Raw genomic sequence first — 16,316 nt, forward strand, 5'->3', positions numbered from 1 at the left:
CACAACAAAAGCTGTGTAGTGGAAAGTACTGGGGTAAACAGCGCTTTGTTGGCAGGAGTGCTCTCTAGTGGGGTGGATTTTTTTGTTAGCAAAAGTGCAGACAGTGGTTTTCACTGCCTGCCTTTTAGCAACATCATTGTGTCAACACAGCGCTGTTGCTAAAAGCTGTGTAGTGTGGACAAAGCCTAACACTTTGTACCAAAGGAAGTCCTGCATGCAAAGGAAGGTGATAAGATTTTTGCTAGTGAATTATTTTCTCCTTTAAGTGGTAAAAGTCCCCCCCCCCCAAAAAAAATAAAACCACCCTAATGTTTCAAATTTAAGTGATCTGTGGTCCTGTTTGAAGCTGACAACTAAAAAGAGAAAAACCTGAAAACATGCAATAAAGACAAACTGAAGAATTAGAGGGAAAATAAGTAGATTATTTTCAACTAGACTACAAATTGTTTATTGCAAATTGTTCACACTCTGAAAGCAAAATTAACTAGTCAGTTGCAAAAAAAAAAAAGAGCTTTGTTGTAATAGTTCAGAAGACATGTTCAAGTATATAACTTTGTATCTCTTCAATAGCCATAACCTTCTCAATAACCTTTTCTATAAATGGGAGGTTTCTGACTGGTAGTAATTAGAACTTCAATGTTAAGAGTTGGTTAACTGGAGAGGAGGTGAACTTCTTCATATTTAAGGACAATTGGCAGCCACTTCTCACAAAACAAGACATTGCTATGGACTTCCAGTAACAGCATCATAGCTACACCACTTGTTTTGAGTGACCAAGAGAAACATGGCTCAGATCTACATGTGGTGAGTGTTGGGGAGCCCAGAAGATGAAAGACTTCCCCATTAGAAACAAAACCAAATGCAACTAATGGACGAGAAGCCCTGAGGAGCCTGAAGTTCTCAAATTCCAAAGGCTTGGAAAAAGTAATCTGAAAGTAGTCTCTCATGTAACAAGACCATCACGCTGTCAATAGAGCTGTCTTCTGAAGGAAGTACTTATGGGACAAATAAGTCCAGTTAACAAGACTGCGCACTAATGAAAAAGTCTACCTAGATAATCTTTTTGAGGTGTCTATGTGTGAGGACAAGTAACTTTTTTTGGTTGTGAGTGCTCTTTTGTACACACAAATGAATGTCCCCTAGAAAAGATCAGGTTCCAGGTGATTTCTCTGCCAACCTATGCATAATTCAGCTGTTTCAAGGTAGAGATCACCATTAAACCAGAGTATGGCAAAGGGTTACAGAGTTGAGGGTCGCCCTTAAAATGGCAAAAGGTGCTGGTGAGCTGACAGACTCACAGGTCGGGACAGGAGATCAGTTGTGCACCAATATCAATGAGACCATAAAACTTCCTAAGTCAAGTCTCAGTAGTTGATGTGGATGTAAAATAGGTGCCATGTTCAAATAGAGGACTTGATTATCTGAACTATCTAAATCAGCTTTGCAATCAGATTGGAATTAGCTCAGCAAAGCTGAGTTCACAAGCATGCTCGCAAGCATGTTGACGACCCTGTAGTCAATAAACTATAAGGAAAGCAACAGTAGAGCAAACACCAGCTCAGCAACTTGAGATGTGAAATCCAATTTTACATGGTGACCTACTCTACCCAAAGAACCATAAACTCCTCTCCTTCTTCAGGGTCAGAAGTGACTTACAGATACTAACCTTCATGTCTGGTTACCCTGTGTACATTTGCAGGATGGGACAATAATCACAGAACCGCCTATGAGGTTCTATGGGAGTTCTGCATGAGGCTGGTGAGCCAGAGAACAACTGTGCCTTCAGTTTCTGATCTAATGTACTGGCCTTACATGTGACAGACTTGGAATTACCCAATCCAAAATCTCAAATTTGAGGAATCTAAATTAGCCATTTCATGTAATCTACACTATGTAATTAAAAAACATGTGGCCGCCTTAATATTATATTTCCCACATGCATCAAGGCAAAACTTCCAGTATAGACCTTGAACTCTACCTCTCTGTGATTTGGTGTGCTCCCACATACATACATACATACCTCAATGGACCTTCTGTTCTGATCTTAAGAACTTAATGGGTTGGAGTATTATCTTTCTCTACTCTACTGCTCAACAACTTCTCATACTAGTCCCTCTCTCTCCTGGATATATCTTGCTAATTTGAGCTGACACTGCAGTTATTTCTTTCCCCACCAATGTAATGCCAACCCTAACCCTCCCTCCCCCCCACACACAAAGTTTTGATTGTAAGACCTCTAGTTTTCCCACTTATTCCCCACACATTTTCATTGTTATAAATGCTTATGATTAAATATCCATACTTTCTCCTCTTGCATTTCTCCTTTAGCCTTCCTGGTATGGCAATATTCCACCTTGATTTTAATTAAAGATCATTTTACTGGCCTACATCCTTTCCTCTTATTGCATCTTTCTTTGATGTTCTACCTGTTTACCTTCCTGTAACTTTCCCCTTTGCTTTACCACTCCATCTTTTCTCCCACTGTAGTGTTTGCCTGAAAAGCCTTTCTAGCTTACTACATAATAGATCAGTTGAACATCAAAGGGGAAAGAATTGGTGCAATACTGCCCAAACTCTAAAGAAGGCTAGAACTTCATTCTAAATCAGTCCATTGTCAAGTCCTGGGACACCAGCTGATCCTCATTATTCTAATAGCTGCATATCCCATAAAGCTGATAGAAGCCCACAATTCAAATATGTAGGCAATGTTCTGCCCAAGTGCTCAGCTTATAGAGAACTGTGCATGTAGTCCTTGATAATAAACTATTTTAATCTAATAAAAAATGCAGCATAAAAACAAAGCAGTAGGACAGATGATGCAATACACATTTTCCCACTTCTTTCCCTCCTTGCTTTCACCCAGTCTATTGCTGACTTCTGTAGCCTAGCTCTGTATCAAACAATCCTTAACATGTCGCTTATTCAGTTAAAACTTCTACATTTTCCTACCATCCAGCCCTCCCCTCCACTGTCTTATCACCACATTACTGCCTCCATTCCCCACACAGAGCGACCCTTAGCTTTTGACCTGCTGGTTTTCCATCCCAGCCTCCCAGCAATCATCCCCATTCCACTGGGAAATTCTCCCAACCCAGGTGCTCCAACTGTAATTGGGAGGTGATTGGTGGGCTTCTACTTCCACATGGTCATGCTCTAGAGGTGAGTTTGGGAAGGCATGCATGGACTACTCTGGCCACGGGAATGCTAGTATGTACCGTGGATTAAGGTTCCTTCAACACTCCCCTGCCCCAACAGGTAGATGGTGATCTAGAAGTTTGATTTAGTTGGTGATCTAGATGGTGATTCCAGTTTGGGGAGCGATATTTTGGTTTGCAACAAATGTCACACACACATCCGTTTCGTGTAAGAGTGTTCACTCTGAGCTAAGCACTGTAATCTCTTCAGATGTAAAAAGGCTCAGCATTTCAAATGCACATCTTCACAGCCCCCTCCATTCTCCCATCCACAGCCTGCAGAATGCCTTATTTGGTGAATTGCAGCTTGCTGATGTCTTTCTATAGCATCAGGTCTACATAGGTATTCTTTGAACTGAATGCGCTGGGAGTCTCCTGCCTCCCACCTAGCTCTAATAGAATGTATCTCACTGATCACTTTTGTCACAATAATACCTTCTCAAAACTCTAGAAGTTTTAACTATGCTCCCTGAGGGGAGTCAGTGCTGTTATAAGCCTGCCTCTTGGATTGTTTGAGTGGGAGGGTTTCAAAAGCACAAACGGGAGCCAATCTGCCATTGACGTTCAGTGGATCTTGGGGGCTTGTCACTTGTGCCTTACATTTTCTTCTTAACGTCCAAGGTTGCCACATGGTTCTCCCTAACAGGCCATTTCACACAAGATTGGTGCAAGCAAAGGTATTTGCTGTGTGGCCCTATAGAGTCTCATGTGATATATCTGGTTACGGTGGCCATCAAATTGTGTCGTAATATAATGGAACATACCACTGCATTATGAAACAGAGACCTCTTTTAATACATCTTTATTTGATGAATTGCAGCTACAATGCTACAATGTAGCAGATGCTGCTACAATTTTAATTTTCTGTACTGTATTTGGTTAGGAGCAAACCTAAAACACACAGTAAATCCCTTTTGATCCATTTTCGTCATTAGCACTAACATTTTAAAAATGTTGATGCTTTCAATATTCTCATTTTCTCCTCCAATTTCATGAAAAAATAAAAAAATCTTAATTTTAGTGAAGGGGTTTTAACTTGCTTTATCCCTGTAAAGCGCCTGACACATGCAAAATATTATTCTTGGCTGTAAAGTTCAGAACGTGATACTAAGCCCTGGTCCACACTAAGACTTTATTTCAAAATAACCCCCACAAGATGAATTTATAAGCGGAGCGTCCACACAACCATGCCCGTTATTTCGAAATAATGGTCCACGGGATTCAAAATTTGTACGCCTGCTTTTTTATCAGGAGTAATGCTAATTTCGAAATAGTTATTTCAAAATAGTGCTAATGTAGAGACAGTGGTGCCACTATTTCGAAATAACTACTCCCCAGATTAATTTGAACTAATTACTCCTCAGTGCTTCCTGGGGCTCTAAATCCGAGGTAGTCCACAATAAGGGAGCCTGCCTCAGACTAATTTTGAGGCTTCCATGTAGTCTGGACACGCTAGTTTGATTTTGTTAAATCAGGAATTATTAAATTGATTTTACTAATTTAGAAATAGTTTCCTAGTGTAGACAAGGCCTGAGTGTGCACAGGAATATGGCAACAAGCATTTATGTTTTTTTGTGCGGATAGGGATGAGGAATAAATGAGGTAGGACAGAGTGAACCTGGTTGGTGCAAACACTGGCTAAGTATCACATCTGGTACATGGGCTGGAGCAGATAATCTGGAAAGTGCTTTACTGCAGTAATACAAGAAAAAGATGGTCACGGAGCAGATAGGGGATTAAAAGCTCTGGAATCCTGCACCTAGTATGGAAATAAAGAGCATACTCCAAGGAGAAAGTGCATCACAAGGCCATGTGTTCTGCAGTGTGGTGTAGACTCCATATGGATCCATACTAGAACTATAAAGAAATCCTACTGCAGGTGTGAAGCAACTGAAGATAGTCCAGAGGAACCCTTTTCATACATAAAGACAGCTCTAGAAGCTGTATGACTAAGTGGACTTTAACCAGAAAGAAATTTCTAGGACTCTTCATCAACCTTTCTGATGAGCTATCTTAAACTCGCAAGTTTAAAAACCAGAATGAAGATGCACTGCAATTATTGCTGAGTCACTGTAAGGTTAGATTTGATGTTTCTAAACCCAATATCATAAAAAGGGTAGGGAACTTCTTTCAGAGCTAAAATGAATAAGGGCCAAAAACCTAAAGGCCCTACAAGGAAATCCTAGACACAGCCAAGCTAAGGATGAAGTTTACATTCCATTAATGCTATTTACGTTACCATTCAAGCTGAAACCAGAACTACGTATAGTAAATGAACACTGTTCAAAGCAAGGGAATTTCACTTGTTTACACAAGGAAAAATATCAGCAACAAGAAAATTAAGTGACGCACAAAGGAATCAACTCAGTGCAGTAAGACGGTCCTTCTTAGGCTCAGTCTGCAGCTAACACCAACTGATTCTGACTAGTGATAAAATATCAGCCATTTTGTATTTTTCAAACTATATGTTTTTTCTGAAAATTTGAACCAGCTGTAAGAAAAGCTGGTTGATCAGCAGCAAATATTGTCATCAACCCCCCTACCCCCAAAACAACAAGAACATTCCAAATCAAGCATTTTAAATGTTCCCCCCTTTTGGTCAAAATTTTGAAAAAAAAATGGGATCATGGTTTCATGTCCAATTCACACACCTCTTTGGAGCCAGGAACCCTGTGTGCCCCAGACCTTAAATATGTAGCAACCACACACAGACACTATTGTTCTTAAAGCTCCATAGACCAGAGGTTTCCTTTGCTTTTCCATTCTCTTTTCCTTTCTACTTTCCTTGTGTTATTTCCTCCATCCTTATAGTTGTTTCCTTCCAGTTAACTTTTATTTTCCATTTCCTTCCACTCTACCCCAGACTCTAAAAGCTTCCTTTCCATTTAACGTTTCCTCTTTCTCTAGATGCCCCTTTCTGTTGGGTCTCTCTGCTTGCTCCTCTGTCCCACTGTGTCACAACATTGGGCTCTCTTCTTCCTTGTCTCTCCAGGGTCTCCTCTTGGGTATGGTGGCCATTTCTTCGCCTGTTAAAGAAAGAGAAAAGGCCCCAGTCCTCCTCCTCCCTTCATTCTCTCCCTTCGCCCCCAGTGGAAGAAAAGCATTCTCTTCTGAATGCGGACAATATGCCACTCCTGACTGACAAAGTTGCCAGGCAGAGTGGCCTCAAATATTTAGGATTTTGCACCAGGATATAAAAGATGGTACATCCAGGATGTAGATATGGTTCTCCTATTCCTAACCTGGGAATTTAAGATATTCATTGGATTGCTGCCCAGTTGGCCAATATTCTCTATATGTGGCTGCACAAATGGTTTAACATTTCCTCATGATGTTCAGAAAATGCAATAGCTAAATGCTGTGGGGGTAAGTAGCATGTTGTTTTGGGACTGTTATAATATGATTTACTGTAGAAAAAAGTATGTGAAATATTTAAATAGCTTGATGTCCAAGTTTAAATTGTGTTAAACCAGCATTTCCTACTGCCAAGTGAGTTCAATGGCTGCTCCTTTCTGTTCTTCGCGTGGATGTAACAGCAATAAAACATTTTGTGGATAAAAATGTGGCTTTTAATAATTTTTTTTAAACTAGTCTTCAAATTACTTACAACTGGGTTTTTTTTTAAGCAAGTGACTGCAATTTTTAAAACGTGCTCCTCTTCTGGATTTTTCTTCTAGCAATTCAAAATGATCTTTATAATTAAAATAAAAATGAGGAGGTTTTTTAAAGAAGAGTAGCTCAAGGCATCACACTGGAAAAAATGCCAAAAATACAGAATGTACAAAGTATGGCAAATTCAAAAGAGCCTGACAAAGTTGGAAACAAAATATGGTTGTTGATAATGCCAATGTAATAGTAAGACTGCTTCTGAATGATCTCTTGGTAGGATTGTCACCTCAACCGTCTTTTCTTTAAAATGTAAAGGGGTCCTTCTAATTTATTCTTGGTGAATAAATCATTCAGTGAAGTGATTCTTCAGATGTGGTTGGGAGCAATCTTTGGTGATGTGCAAAGTGCTGGCAGGACACAAGTTGCTTGGGAGAACTATTGTCAATGAAATTCTTCTGCTGGGGGCTGCATCTACACTGCAGGCTTCTCGCACAATAATTTTTTGCGGAAGAGAACTTCCACAAAAAGTTATTGCACAAGAGCGCATCCATACTGCCAAGGACGGTCTTGCGCAAGAAAGCTCTGATTGTCATTCACAGAATGACCATTAGAGCACCTGTGCTTTTCTTGTGCAAGAAACCCCTGGTGTCCGTCCACACACGCCTTTTTGTGCAAGAGCTCTTGCACAAAAAGGCTTATTCCTCATAGAAAGAGGAATAACTCTTGTGCAAAAAGCCCTATCTTCTGATGATCTACTGTACTTTTTCTTGTGCAAAAATGCGCTTGTAGTGTGGACACTCCAGAAGTTTTTGCGCAAAAAGTCTGCAGTGTAGACATAGCCTATGAGAGGAAGCGCTTTGAGTCTACTGGGAAGACCCAAACAGCAAATCCCTAAAGGCAGATGAGCTGTCACCACAAAGTATGCTGCTGAAGGGAGCAACAGGCTGCTCGGTATTGAGACAATTGATTTACTTCAACTACAACCCAAAGGGAAAGATGAAGAGTTGGTCAGAAAGCTAGTAGCGTACAAATATTCTCTGTGTCTTCTCTCCAAGAGCCATGATCTTTTGAAATTCTTTAGAACTTACATAGTCAAGTTGATTTTGATGGGTGTGAACATATGAAAATGCAGAAAATACGTTCCCCCCCCAATGAAATGCTGAAACTCTACAAGGCGCTGAGTATCTTCAAATCCCATTAATGCCAAAGGGTTGAACAAATACTATCTTTTGAATTATAAAGAATTGACCAGATCTCTGAAGTGGGATGGAAGAAAAAAAAACTAAAGAGGATTACATACTGTAAACCAACCTGATAGTTTTTAATGATGCTCTATTTACATTTTCTATCCACAGGCACTCCCTGAGTTACAAATATCCAAATCATGAACATTTGCACATACAAACAACAGCTCTCCTGCAGCCTCTGGGTGCAGGCAGAAGGCACGGATGGTGTTGAGCAACGCAAGTGCTGGCTGGAGGACTCTGGAGGATCAGGGGGCGGGGACACAGCCAGGGGTTGGAGAGAAGCGGCACTTTGAAGGGGAAACTGCCACTTCTTTCCAGCTACCGGCTGCACAGCCACCCCCTCATCCTCTGGAGTTCTCCAGCCCCCGCACCTCCCGGTGAACCGGGGCTAGCTCCTGGTGGGGGGGAGGGGATTGGGTGAAGCCCATGTGTGAGAGGACAGGCAGAGAATGGGGCTGGCTGCAGGAGCTGGCACAGAGCCCATGGAAAGAGGGAATTTGGTAGCCAGGGGGATGCCCGGAAGTCACTTTCAGAATCTCCACCTACCTCCTCATCCTTCTTTTATTAAACTTGCTCTTCCTCAAGCACCCACGTTCAAGGTTAAATAAAAAACTATTTCTACTACTTTTCATTGCAAATATGCAGTATTTCAGCTACATTATGGGTTAAATAGGCTTTTGTGGGTGAACCTAGGAACTATCTACCATTTATAACAGAGTTTCTATGGGAAAATGCATTCCAAGTGCCAATCAACCAACTTACAAACTTTTGGAACACAATCTGTTTGCAAGTTGGGGACTTCCTGTATTAGTAATTATTGTATAAGTATGCAAGGGGCCTTTCTGAGGAGATCCTTGCCTTGAAGTACTTAATACCCACACTTGGAAATATCACAGGGCTAGCTGGTAAGGAACAATTTGCTGGATTTGAAAGTAGGGATGTTAAAAATCGTGTAATAGGATAACTATGTAACCACTGAGGGTGTGTCTAGACTACAGGGTTTTGTCAACAAAAGCGGACTTTTGTCAACAAAACTATACCTGCGTCTACACTGCCGCTGAGTTCTGTCGACATAACGTCAACAGAACTCAGCAGTTTTGTCGATGGCTATAAACCTCATTCTATGAGGAATAATGCCTTTTGTCGACAGAGTTCTGTCGACAGAAGGCGTTATTGCATCTACACCACTGGATGTAGTCTAGATGCTCTTTGTCGACAGAAGCTTTGTTGACAGTATCTGTCGACAAAACTTCTGTCGACAAAAGCCTGTAGTCTAGATCTACCCTGAAAGTCTCAGTGGTTACACAGTTACCCGTGCTGCAGGCTCTGCAGTACTTATCTTAGCTTTATACTGCAGAGGTGGTAGCGAAGCATTCCTGGAAGCAGGGCTGCCAGCCCAGCTCCTGGGGAGGAGGTGTCACTCAGTGTAACAGAAGCTGTTAACAGATAAGCATCCACTTACTGGTTGCATGGATAGTTGTTTACCCGCACACATCCCTATTTGAAAGAACTATCAAGGATCAGACTTTTAAAACTGGAGTGCCCCAGTAACTGACACATAATTTGGCCTGCAGAATCTGTATTACCGGGGATGAGCCATGTAAAGGAAGGAACCCAACTTTACTCTTAGAACCCAGGTTAGGTTATTTTGGAGGGCGGGTCCAACCTTAACATTTAGGATATGGCAATCTTTGAGAAACACTCAATATGGAAGCTCACAATGCCCACCACTTTTTAAAGTACCATGGCACTCAACAGACCCATGGGTGCTGCTGGCTTCTGAGTTGTTTTGAAAATCAGGCTCCTTGTGGTTGTGGTCTCTCACATAAAGTAACTGCTTTTCAAGGTATCTCTAGGGATGGGAATGCAACAGTATAAACCAGTGCTTCTTGACCAGTGTTGATCTTTCATGGGCACAACCCACTTCTTCAGATAACAGATGAATGGAGCAAGAGTCACAGAGGGACAAATATAAAGCAGAAAGAGGAAGGGGAGTAGAAAAAAACTTGTCAAAGTGTCTGTGCTAAATGAGGCTAATAGAGGGACCTGTAAGTGTCCAATACTTAGCTTTTGATGTCATTTGGGTGTTGAATATAACGGCCCAGCCAGGAAATGTCTTTGTTCAATCTTTGGGTAAATGTGTCATATGAAGGCCAGTTCTGCAATTTCTCTCTCTAGTTGGTTCCTGAAATTATTTTGCAAGAGCATGGACACTTTTAAATCCATTAATGAGTGCCCTGGCAAGTTAAAATGTTCCCCCTCAGGTTTCTGTGAGTTACCGCTTTGAATATCTGATTTGGGTCCATAAATCATTCGTCGTAGAGACCTTCCAGTTTGACCAATATACATGGCAGAGGGGCAATGCCAGCAATTTGTTCCTCTGTGCCTCTTGCTCCATTCATCTGTCATCTGAAGAAGTGGGTTGTGCCCACAAAAACTCATGATACCATCTGTATTTTTTATTAGACTCTAAGGTGCTACAGGGCCACTCGTGGTTTTTCTTGTTTTTTTTTTTAATGTTCTGTATAGCAGTGTTTCTCAACCAGTGGTATGAATACCCTTGGGGTACTCGAGAGAAGTCTGGGGGGTATGTCAACACAACTGAAATCTGGAGAAAACTGAATCTTTGTTTTAAGTTTTACAGCTTATTATTTTTGTACTTTTTACACACAAACGTTTCATTGCCCACCCGGCTACAATTAAGTTGTTTAAACAAATGTGTTGCAATGATCGAAAAAAATTGTGTGCCTGAAAACTGTAGGTACTGGGGGTACTTTTTTAAGGGGGATACTTAAGGTTTTTTTTGAAAAAGGGGTACTTTATTTAAAAAAAGATTGAGAAACACTGGTATAAACGGATGGAGAGGTATAGCAGTTCTGTCCCTTTCCCTGACACTGTCTTTGTCTTTCTCTATTTAGACTGTAAACTCTTTGTCACCAAAGGGACAGGGATTATGTTTGTACAGTGGCACAATGGGGTTCCCCTTTGTTTGGCTGCCCCCTAGGGACCACCGTAATAAGCACAAATAATAAAAACGGAATTGTATTTTTCAAGTACTGCCACTTCATTCCTAGAACAGAAATAAATCTGATGTAAACGTGTGATGTACACAACAAACTGCTGAGATCCAGCAATCCCAAGCTTTCATCCTCACACTGCGGAACAAGTGCAGTGAATACACAGGCAAGTCCCTACCTCTACCCAGCAAAGCTAGCTCAGATTAACCTTCTAAAGGGAGGGGGGCTTTTTGTTTGTTTTTTTTGCGGGGTTTTATGGCAGAAGCAAATATCTCAGCATGCCTTGGCCTTTGAAGAATCCATACAGATATGTAAAAATAAAGTGAGCAATTTTGTTTCTGCTCGCATTGTCTTGGTTTCCTCACAATCAGCACTAGTGGTGCTGCAGCAATGGCAGTAATCCATAAATATCGCTTTCTCAGGTCCCCATTTTATAAAGCAAAACAAAAACAGACTTCACACTGTTCTTGGAGCCTGATCCAATGCCCATCGGTCATCGTCTTCACACATGATCTGAGAATTAGGCCCATAGTGCGCTTATGCTGCAGTGGTCCTCATTCAAGCCAGGTGATTCCAGGGGTAGGCAAACTGACCTGGCTTCTTACTGGATCATGGACATGAAACTTCTGGAAAATTGTTTTATTTTAAACCAATACAAAACCAAAAAGCAGTGCAGAGGTAAGTCAGCCTGCCTCTCCCCTTTGCAGGGAATCTCTCCCACACCCCCAACTGTGTTTTTCTACCCCACCTTGGAGTCCGTATATTGAAAAACAAGTCAGATCAGCTTCTTTGTTTATCCTGTTTTAGTCAGCTTACTCTTTGGCACTAGCAGTAACTAAATTTATCAAATTATTTGCAATCTCTTATACTACTTTTACTACAGGCTGGAAGAGAGCAGTTCTGGTGCATTGGTTTCGGATCTGAAAGACAAAAGACATGTAACAACTTACCTGTCAGATGAGATGATCCCATGTAATGAAGGATTAATTCAAAAGGGATGCCTTCCCCAATAGTAGAACATGTTTCTATAGCTCCCAGTCTCTGGGCCAGCTCAATCCTCTGATGCTGCAATGGGGCCATAAACCTGGGAAGTCACAGACCTGGTATTGCAATGCCTCCTGGAGTCCCAGGTGGAAGGGGAATATTAAAGCTGGAGGGAAACTGGTACTCCGATGTTTTGCTATCCAGTAATTGCCACATTACAAAATAGGTTGCACTGAATTGTGCTGGGACTGAATTGGCCTGATATCCCTCAGTACTCGGGGAGTTGGAGGATGGTAGGAGTTAAAAAAAATGGATTAGACACCTTAGCCCCACCACTTCCTCTTGGATCTATTAAGTGGTGCTACAGTACATCTGAGAAACTCCGCACCATATACTAGGATACAAACCAAATGCAATTTGTAGTTCCTGGTGTGATATCAGTTCATCAAATAGCATCTCTAATTTGTAGCAAAGACATAGTTTGGTCACCATTTGTGATCATGCAATTTCTGATTCTTAAAAGAGACAAGATAGGTGAGGTAATATGTTTTCTCATGCCATGTTGTATAGGTTTCCTGCCAGGATTTCCCATGAGAATGCCACATGATGTTTATTGAAATTAGTTCTCAGTTGTGTGTTCTAAATAGTAAAATAAAACAATTGTCCTATATACTTTTGATAGTGTTCCAGTTGTTCTAAATGAACACATGCTACCATCTGCTAAATGCTAACAAAGCAATTTTCCTGGATGCCCATTGTACAATATGTCTAATTGCTGAAAATGTTCTGCACCCTAATTTTAAAAAGTTTAATTAAAAATATTTCTTTTGAAGACATCTCCTCTCCTGATTCCATAAGAAATAGAAATGTTGTTGGAGTCATGCTGGTCTAGGCTATGACAGAGACAAGGTAGGTGAAATATTGTATTTTATTGAACCAATTTCTGTTGTGGGAAGTTACAAGCTTTCAAGCTTCACAGAGCTCTTTTTCAGATCCAAGTTGGTCCAATGAAATATATTGTCTCTCATGTCCAAGTGATAAGAACCGAAGAAGAGTTCTGCACAGTTCAAATGCTTGTTCTGTCCACTAACTACAATAAATAATGGATCTAAAATAGTTTATGAAATGTAATGCAAAGCTGTGGTATCAAAAGAGGTTTCCTACAGTGGCCTGCATATAGGATCCAGTCTTAAATCCAAACACCCAGAGATTTTTAAAAATTATTATTAAGCAATTTTAAATTAAAGGAGTCAAACTTTAACAGTGAAACTTGCCAAACATTTTCAGAAGAATATGCAGAAGAATTTTGCTTTGAGATAGGAAGGTTTCTCTTTGCTGAGGAACTAAAGTGATAGGCTGCATTTCTAACATACAAAGGTTGGTATCATTGATTTATTAACTAACCTTACTTTCCAAATAGTAAACGTGTCAATTTTAGGGAAAAAAACCAACAACCCTGAAGTGTACTTTAAATTAAAATAGATGATCAAAAGGTAGAGTCACTTCCTAGTTCACTGCAGTGGCCTAAGTCAGCAGCACCACCAGAGAGAAACATTAAATGCAAAATATCAGACTTTACCTTTTAAGTATTCTTCAAAGGAAACAGCTGTAGTAGGAGCGAAGGGGAGCAGGGAACAACTTACTCTTACTGCTTAAAATACCAACTCTCTTTACCTCCGAATCTCACTGCTGTTATAGATATTCAGGACAACTATGTACTGAGGGGTGGGCATGCCATAAAAATAAAAGTAGCTAAGAATATCTCAGGTGCTTGTAAATGAAAAGAATAAGCAAGTGCTTACCTATTTGGCACAAGGCATGAAAATTGCTACGTACAAATAATTATAAAGGCAAAATTCACCCTTATGTAGAAATCAATCACAAGGCCTTTGCACCACTTAAATCTTCAACATAGGGCTAAAGTGGCACTTTAAGGAGAGATCTTTCACTATAAAGTAAATGTCTTCCACTCCCTATACAACAACAAAAAATACTGCATGCCGAAACAACACTGCGTATTATTTATAGAAATCAAATGAAGTTCCATAACAGAAACATGAAGTGATGAAAACTCAATTGAAGACTATACAAATTATATTGGCACTTTCATATTGCAGTGCACTATGCCTGCAAGTATTTTCTACTGCATTGCAAAGAAAATTGTGGTGTGATTCAACATTGGCTTGCTCCAATATTACCCCATCACAACAACAGCGTGACCCAAGCATAAAACTGAAGTAACGCAGTGGCGTATCATTCCCCAATTTCCACAAAAATTGCATTTGTATCTTTTAAACAGATAAACAACAACATATCCAAAACAAAACCTGAAGCTTGAGAATGTTTATTTGTACTTAGCACATATAAATATCAAAACAAATATTAATGATAGCATTTGTAAACAAATATACTTCACGAAGTTATGTACTATCAAATTCGCTCTGAAAAAAAATGCAGGCTTATCCCTATTTACAAACGGATGTTTATTAAAATCAAGTTAAAAAAACTACTGTTTAAGATATTTTAAAAGGAAAGATATTACTTATTTCTGCAAACTTCAAAAGATCAGTTATAAGGCCAAATTAAGAAAATACAAATAAAGATGGCACTATACTTTTCTCAGTAAAATATAGGCAAGTGATCAAAATACCAGTCATGCCTATGGAAGGGCCTGTTTTTCTAAAGTGTATATCCAACTTCGCAGAAGTCTAACATCTTTTTAATTACTCAGACCCCCATCCAGTCTTTCCTCAAGAATTACATTGATTACAAGGTACCACTTAAACTTGGAGAAAAGTTTTCACGTGGTAGTTTTATGCATCCTTATGGATTACAGTCATAATTTAAGTAAAAAAAAAAATCAGACAAAAGACAGCAGCACCCATTATTAAGGCATTATTTTTTTTAACATTCCTGTGTTTATAGCAGCAAATACTGCCATTAGGCATAATATGCAATTTCTCATTGGTTTAATCAATAAATCTATTAAGTTTAAAATTATAGTGTTTTCCCTAGAGTTGTGTTTAAAGTTATAGAAACCCTTGTAATTTTATTCTGTGAAGACAACCTTTGATTATGACAACAGGATCCCTTTACCACTGGCCATTTAAGTAATTTTTAATTACAAAAGTGAGTTTTGACTCTGTTTTTCATTTATTTCACATCTCCTGTTCTTCTAGTTAAGAAAGTAAATTTCTGGTCCTTCATTTTTAAATTGTGTTCATAAATGAAACAAGCTGAGAAAATAATTGGATGTGGTGTGTAATATTTTAAAGAAACATGCTCAGACTCTCACACAAATATGATAAATTTAACAACTTACAAAATTTCAGAATTTGAGCCACAGTGAACTCTGACCAGTTTTCATGAAACTTATCAGATTTTTACAAAAATATTGAAAATACTTCTTTTAAAAGATTGTCTAGGAACACTAACTAAACAAGACGGTTCTACAGAATAAGATACACTCTTTTTTACACCATATACTTTTAACACAATGCACAGACAGACAATGCTTATGGAATGTAATGATCATCTAAGATGAGAGGTGAAATTAGGATGACTCAGTTTCTCAAAGTGTTGTCATGAGTTTATCTTGGTACATCATACTTTGGATTCCTCCTACATTCTTCTGGTTCTGATCCTGGATATACTGTATATTGCGGTCATCTCCACTTGTGGTAGGTTTCCACTGTGGCCTGTCATCATGGTAGGGTGGCCTGTACCATTTGCACAGTTATTGGTTAGTGAGAGGTAGAAGTAAACGTGACAATTATGAATGATACACATTAATATGAGTTTATCAGATAAGCTCTAAAATGCACATGAAAAATGATGGAGAGTGGATGCCATGAAAAGGAATTGTGGACAGAACCATTGGCTTGATGTAAAGTCCACTGAAACCACTGGGAGTCTTTTCATTGACTTCAATGCACTTTGGATCAGATCACGTGCACAGCACTTTTAGAATCTTTTCCTTCAAAAGTGAACAATAAAGCTAATCATGCTTGCAAGCCACTGAATTTTCAGGGAAGAAAATTAACTGCCACACATCTAAGTGGCACTGGCAAATGAGCAATAAATGCAGAATCATGCAAAAAGTTGAGCTAACAGTAATACTAGGTCTCAAAGGCTTACAAATTAAAACACAATTAGCATCAATGATGCAATAAATCATCCACCCATAAATGTAGCCATTCACTCAACACTGGTAGGATTAGTTACACATCCATCTTGTTAAACCCAACCAAACGTCTAGTACCTGC

General features: G+C 39.6%; 1 protein-coding gene across 3 annotated transcripts in view; it reads right to left on the reverse strand.

Moving 5' to 3' along the window:
* EPB41L4B (erythrocyte membrane protein band 4.1 like 4B) overlaps window positions 1–16,316 on the reverse strand; it is a 266,752-nt gene that overhangs the window by 92,329 nt on the left and 158,107 nt on the right. The window contains exon 16 of one of the 3 annotated variants that reach the window (XM_075921604.2): window positions 13,430–15,770. The exons of the other annotated variants lie outside the window; for them this stretch is intronic. Coding sequence (XP_075777719.1) covers window positions 15,623–15,770 — 148 coding nt within the window. The 3' untranslated portion in view covers window positions 13,430–15,622. Of the gene's footprint in view, window positions 1–13,429; window positions 15,771–16,316 lie in introns of those variants that run through there. 3 annotated transcript variants of the gene reach the window in all.

Source organism: Pelodiscus sinensis, chromosome 2, assembly GCF_052426305.1.
Source record: "Pelodiscus sinensis isolate ZL-2025 chromosome 2, ASM5242630v1, whole genome shotgun sequence".
Classification (NCBI taxonomy): domain Eukaryota; kingdom Metazoa; phylum Chordata; order Testudines; family Trionychidae; genus Pelodiscus; species Pelodiscus sinensis.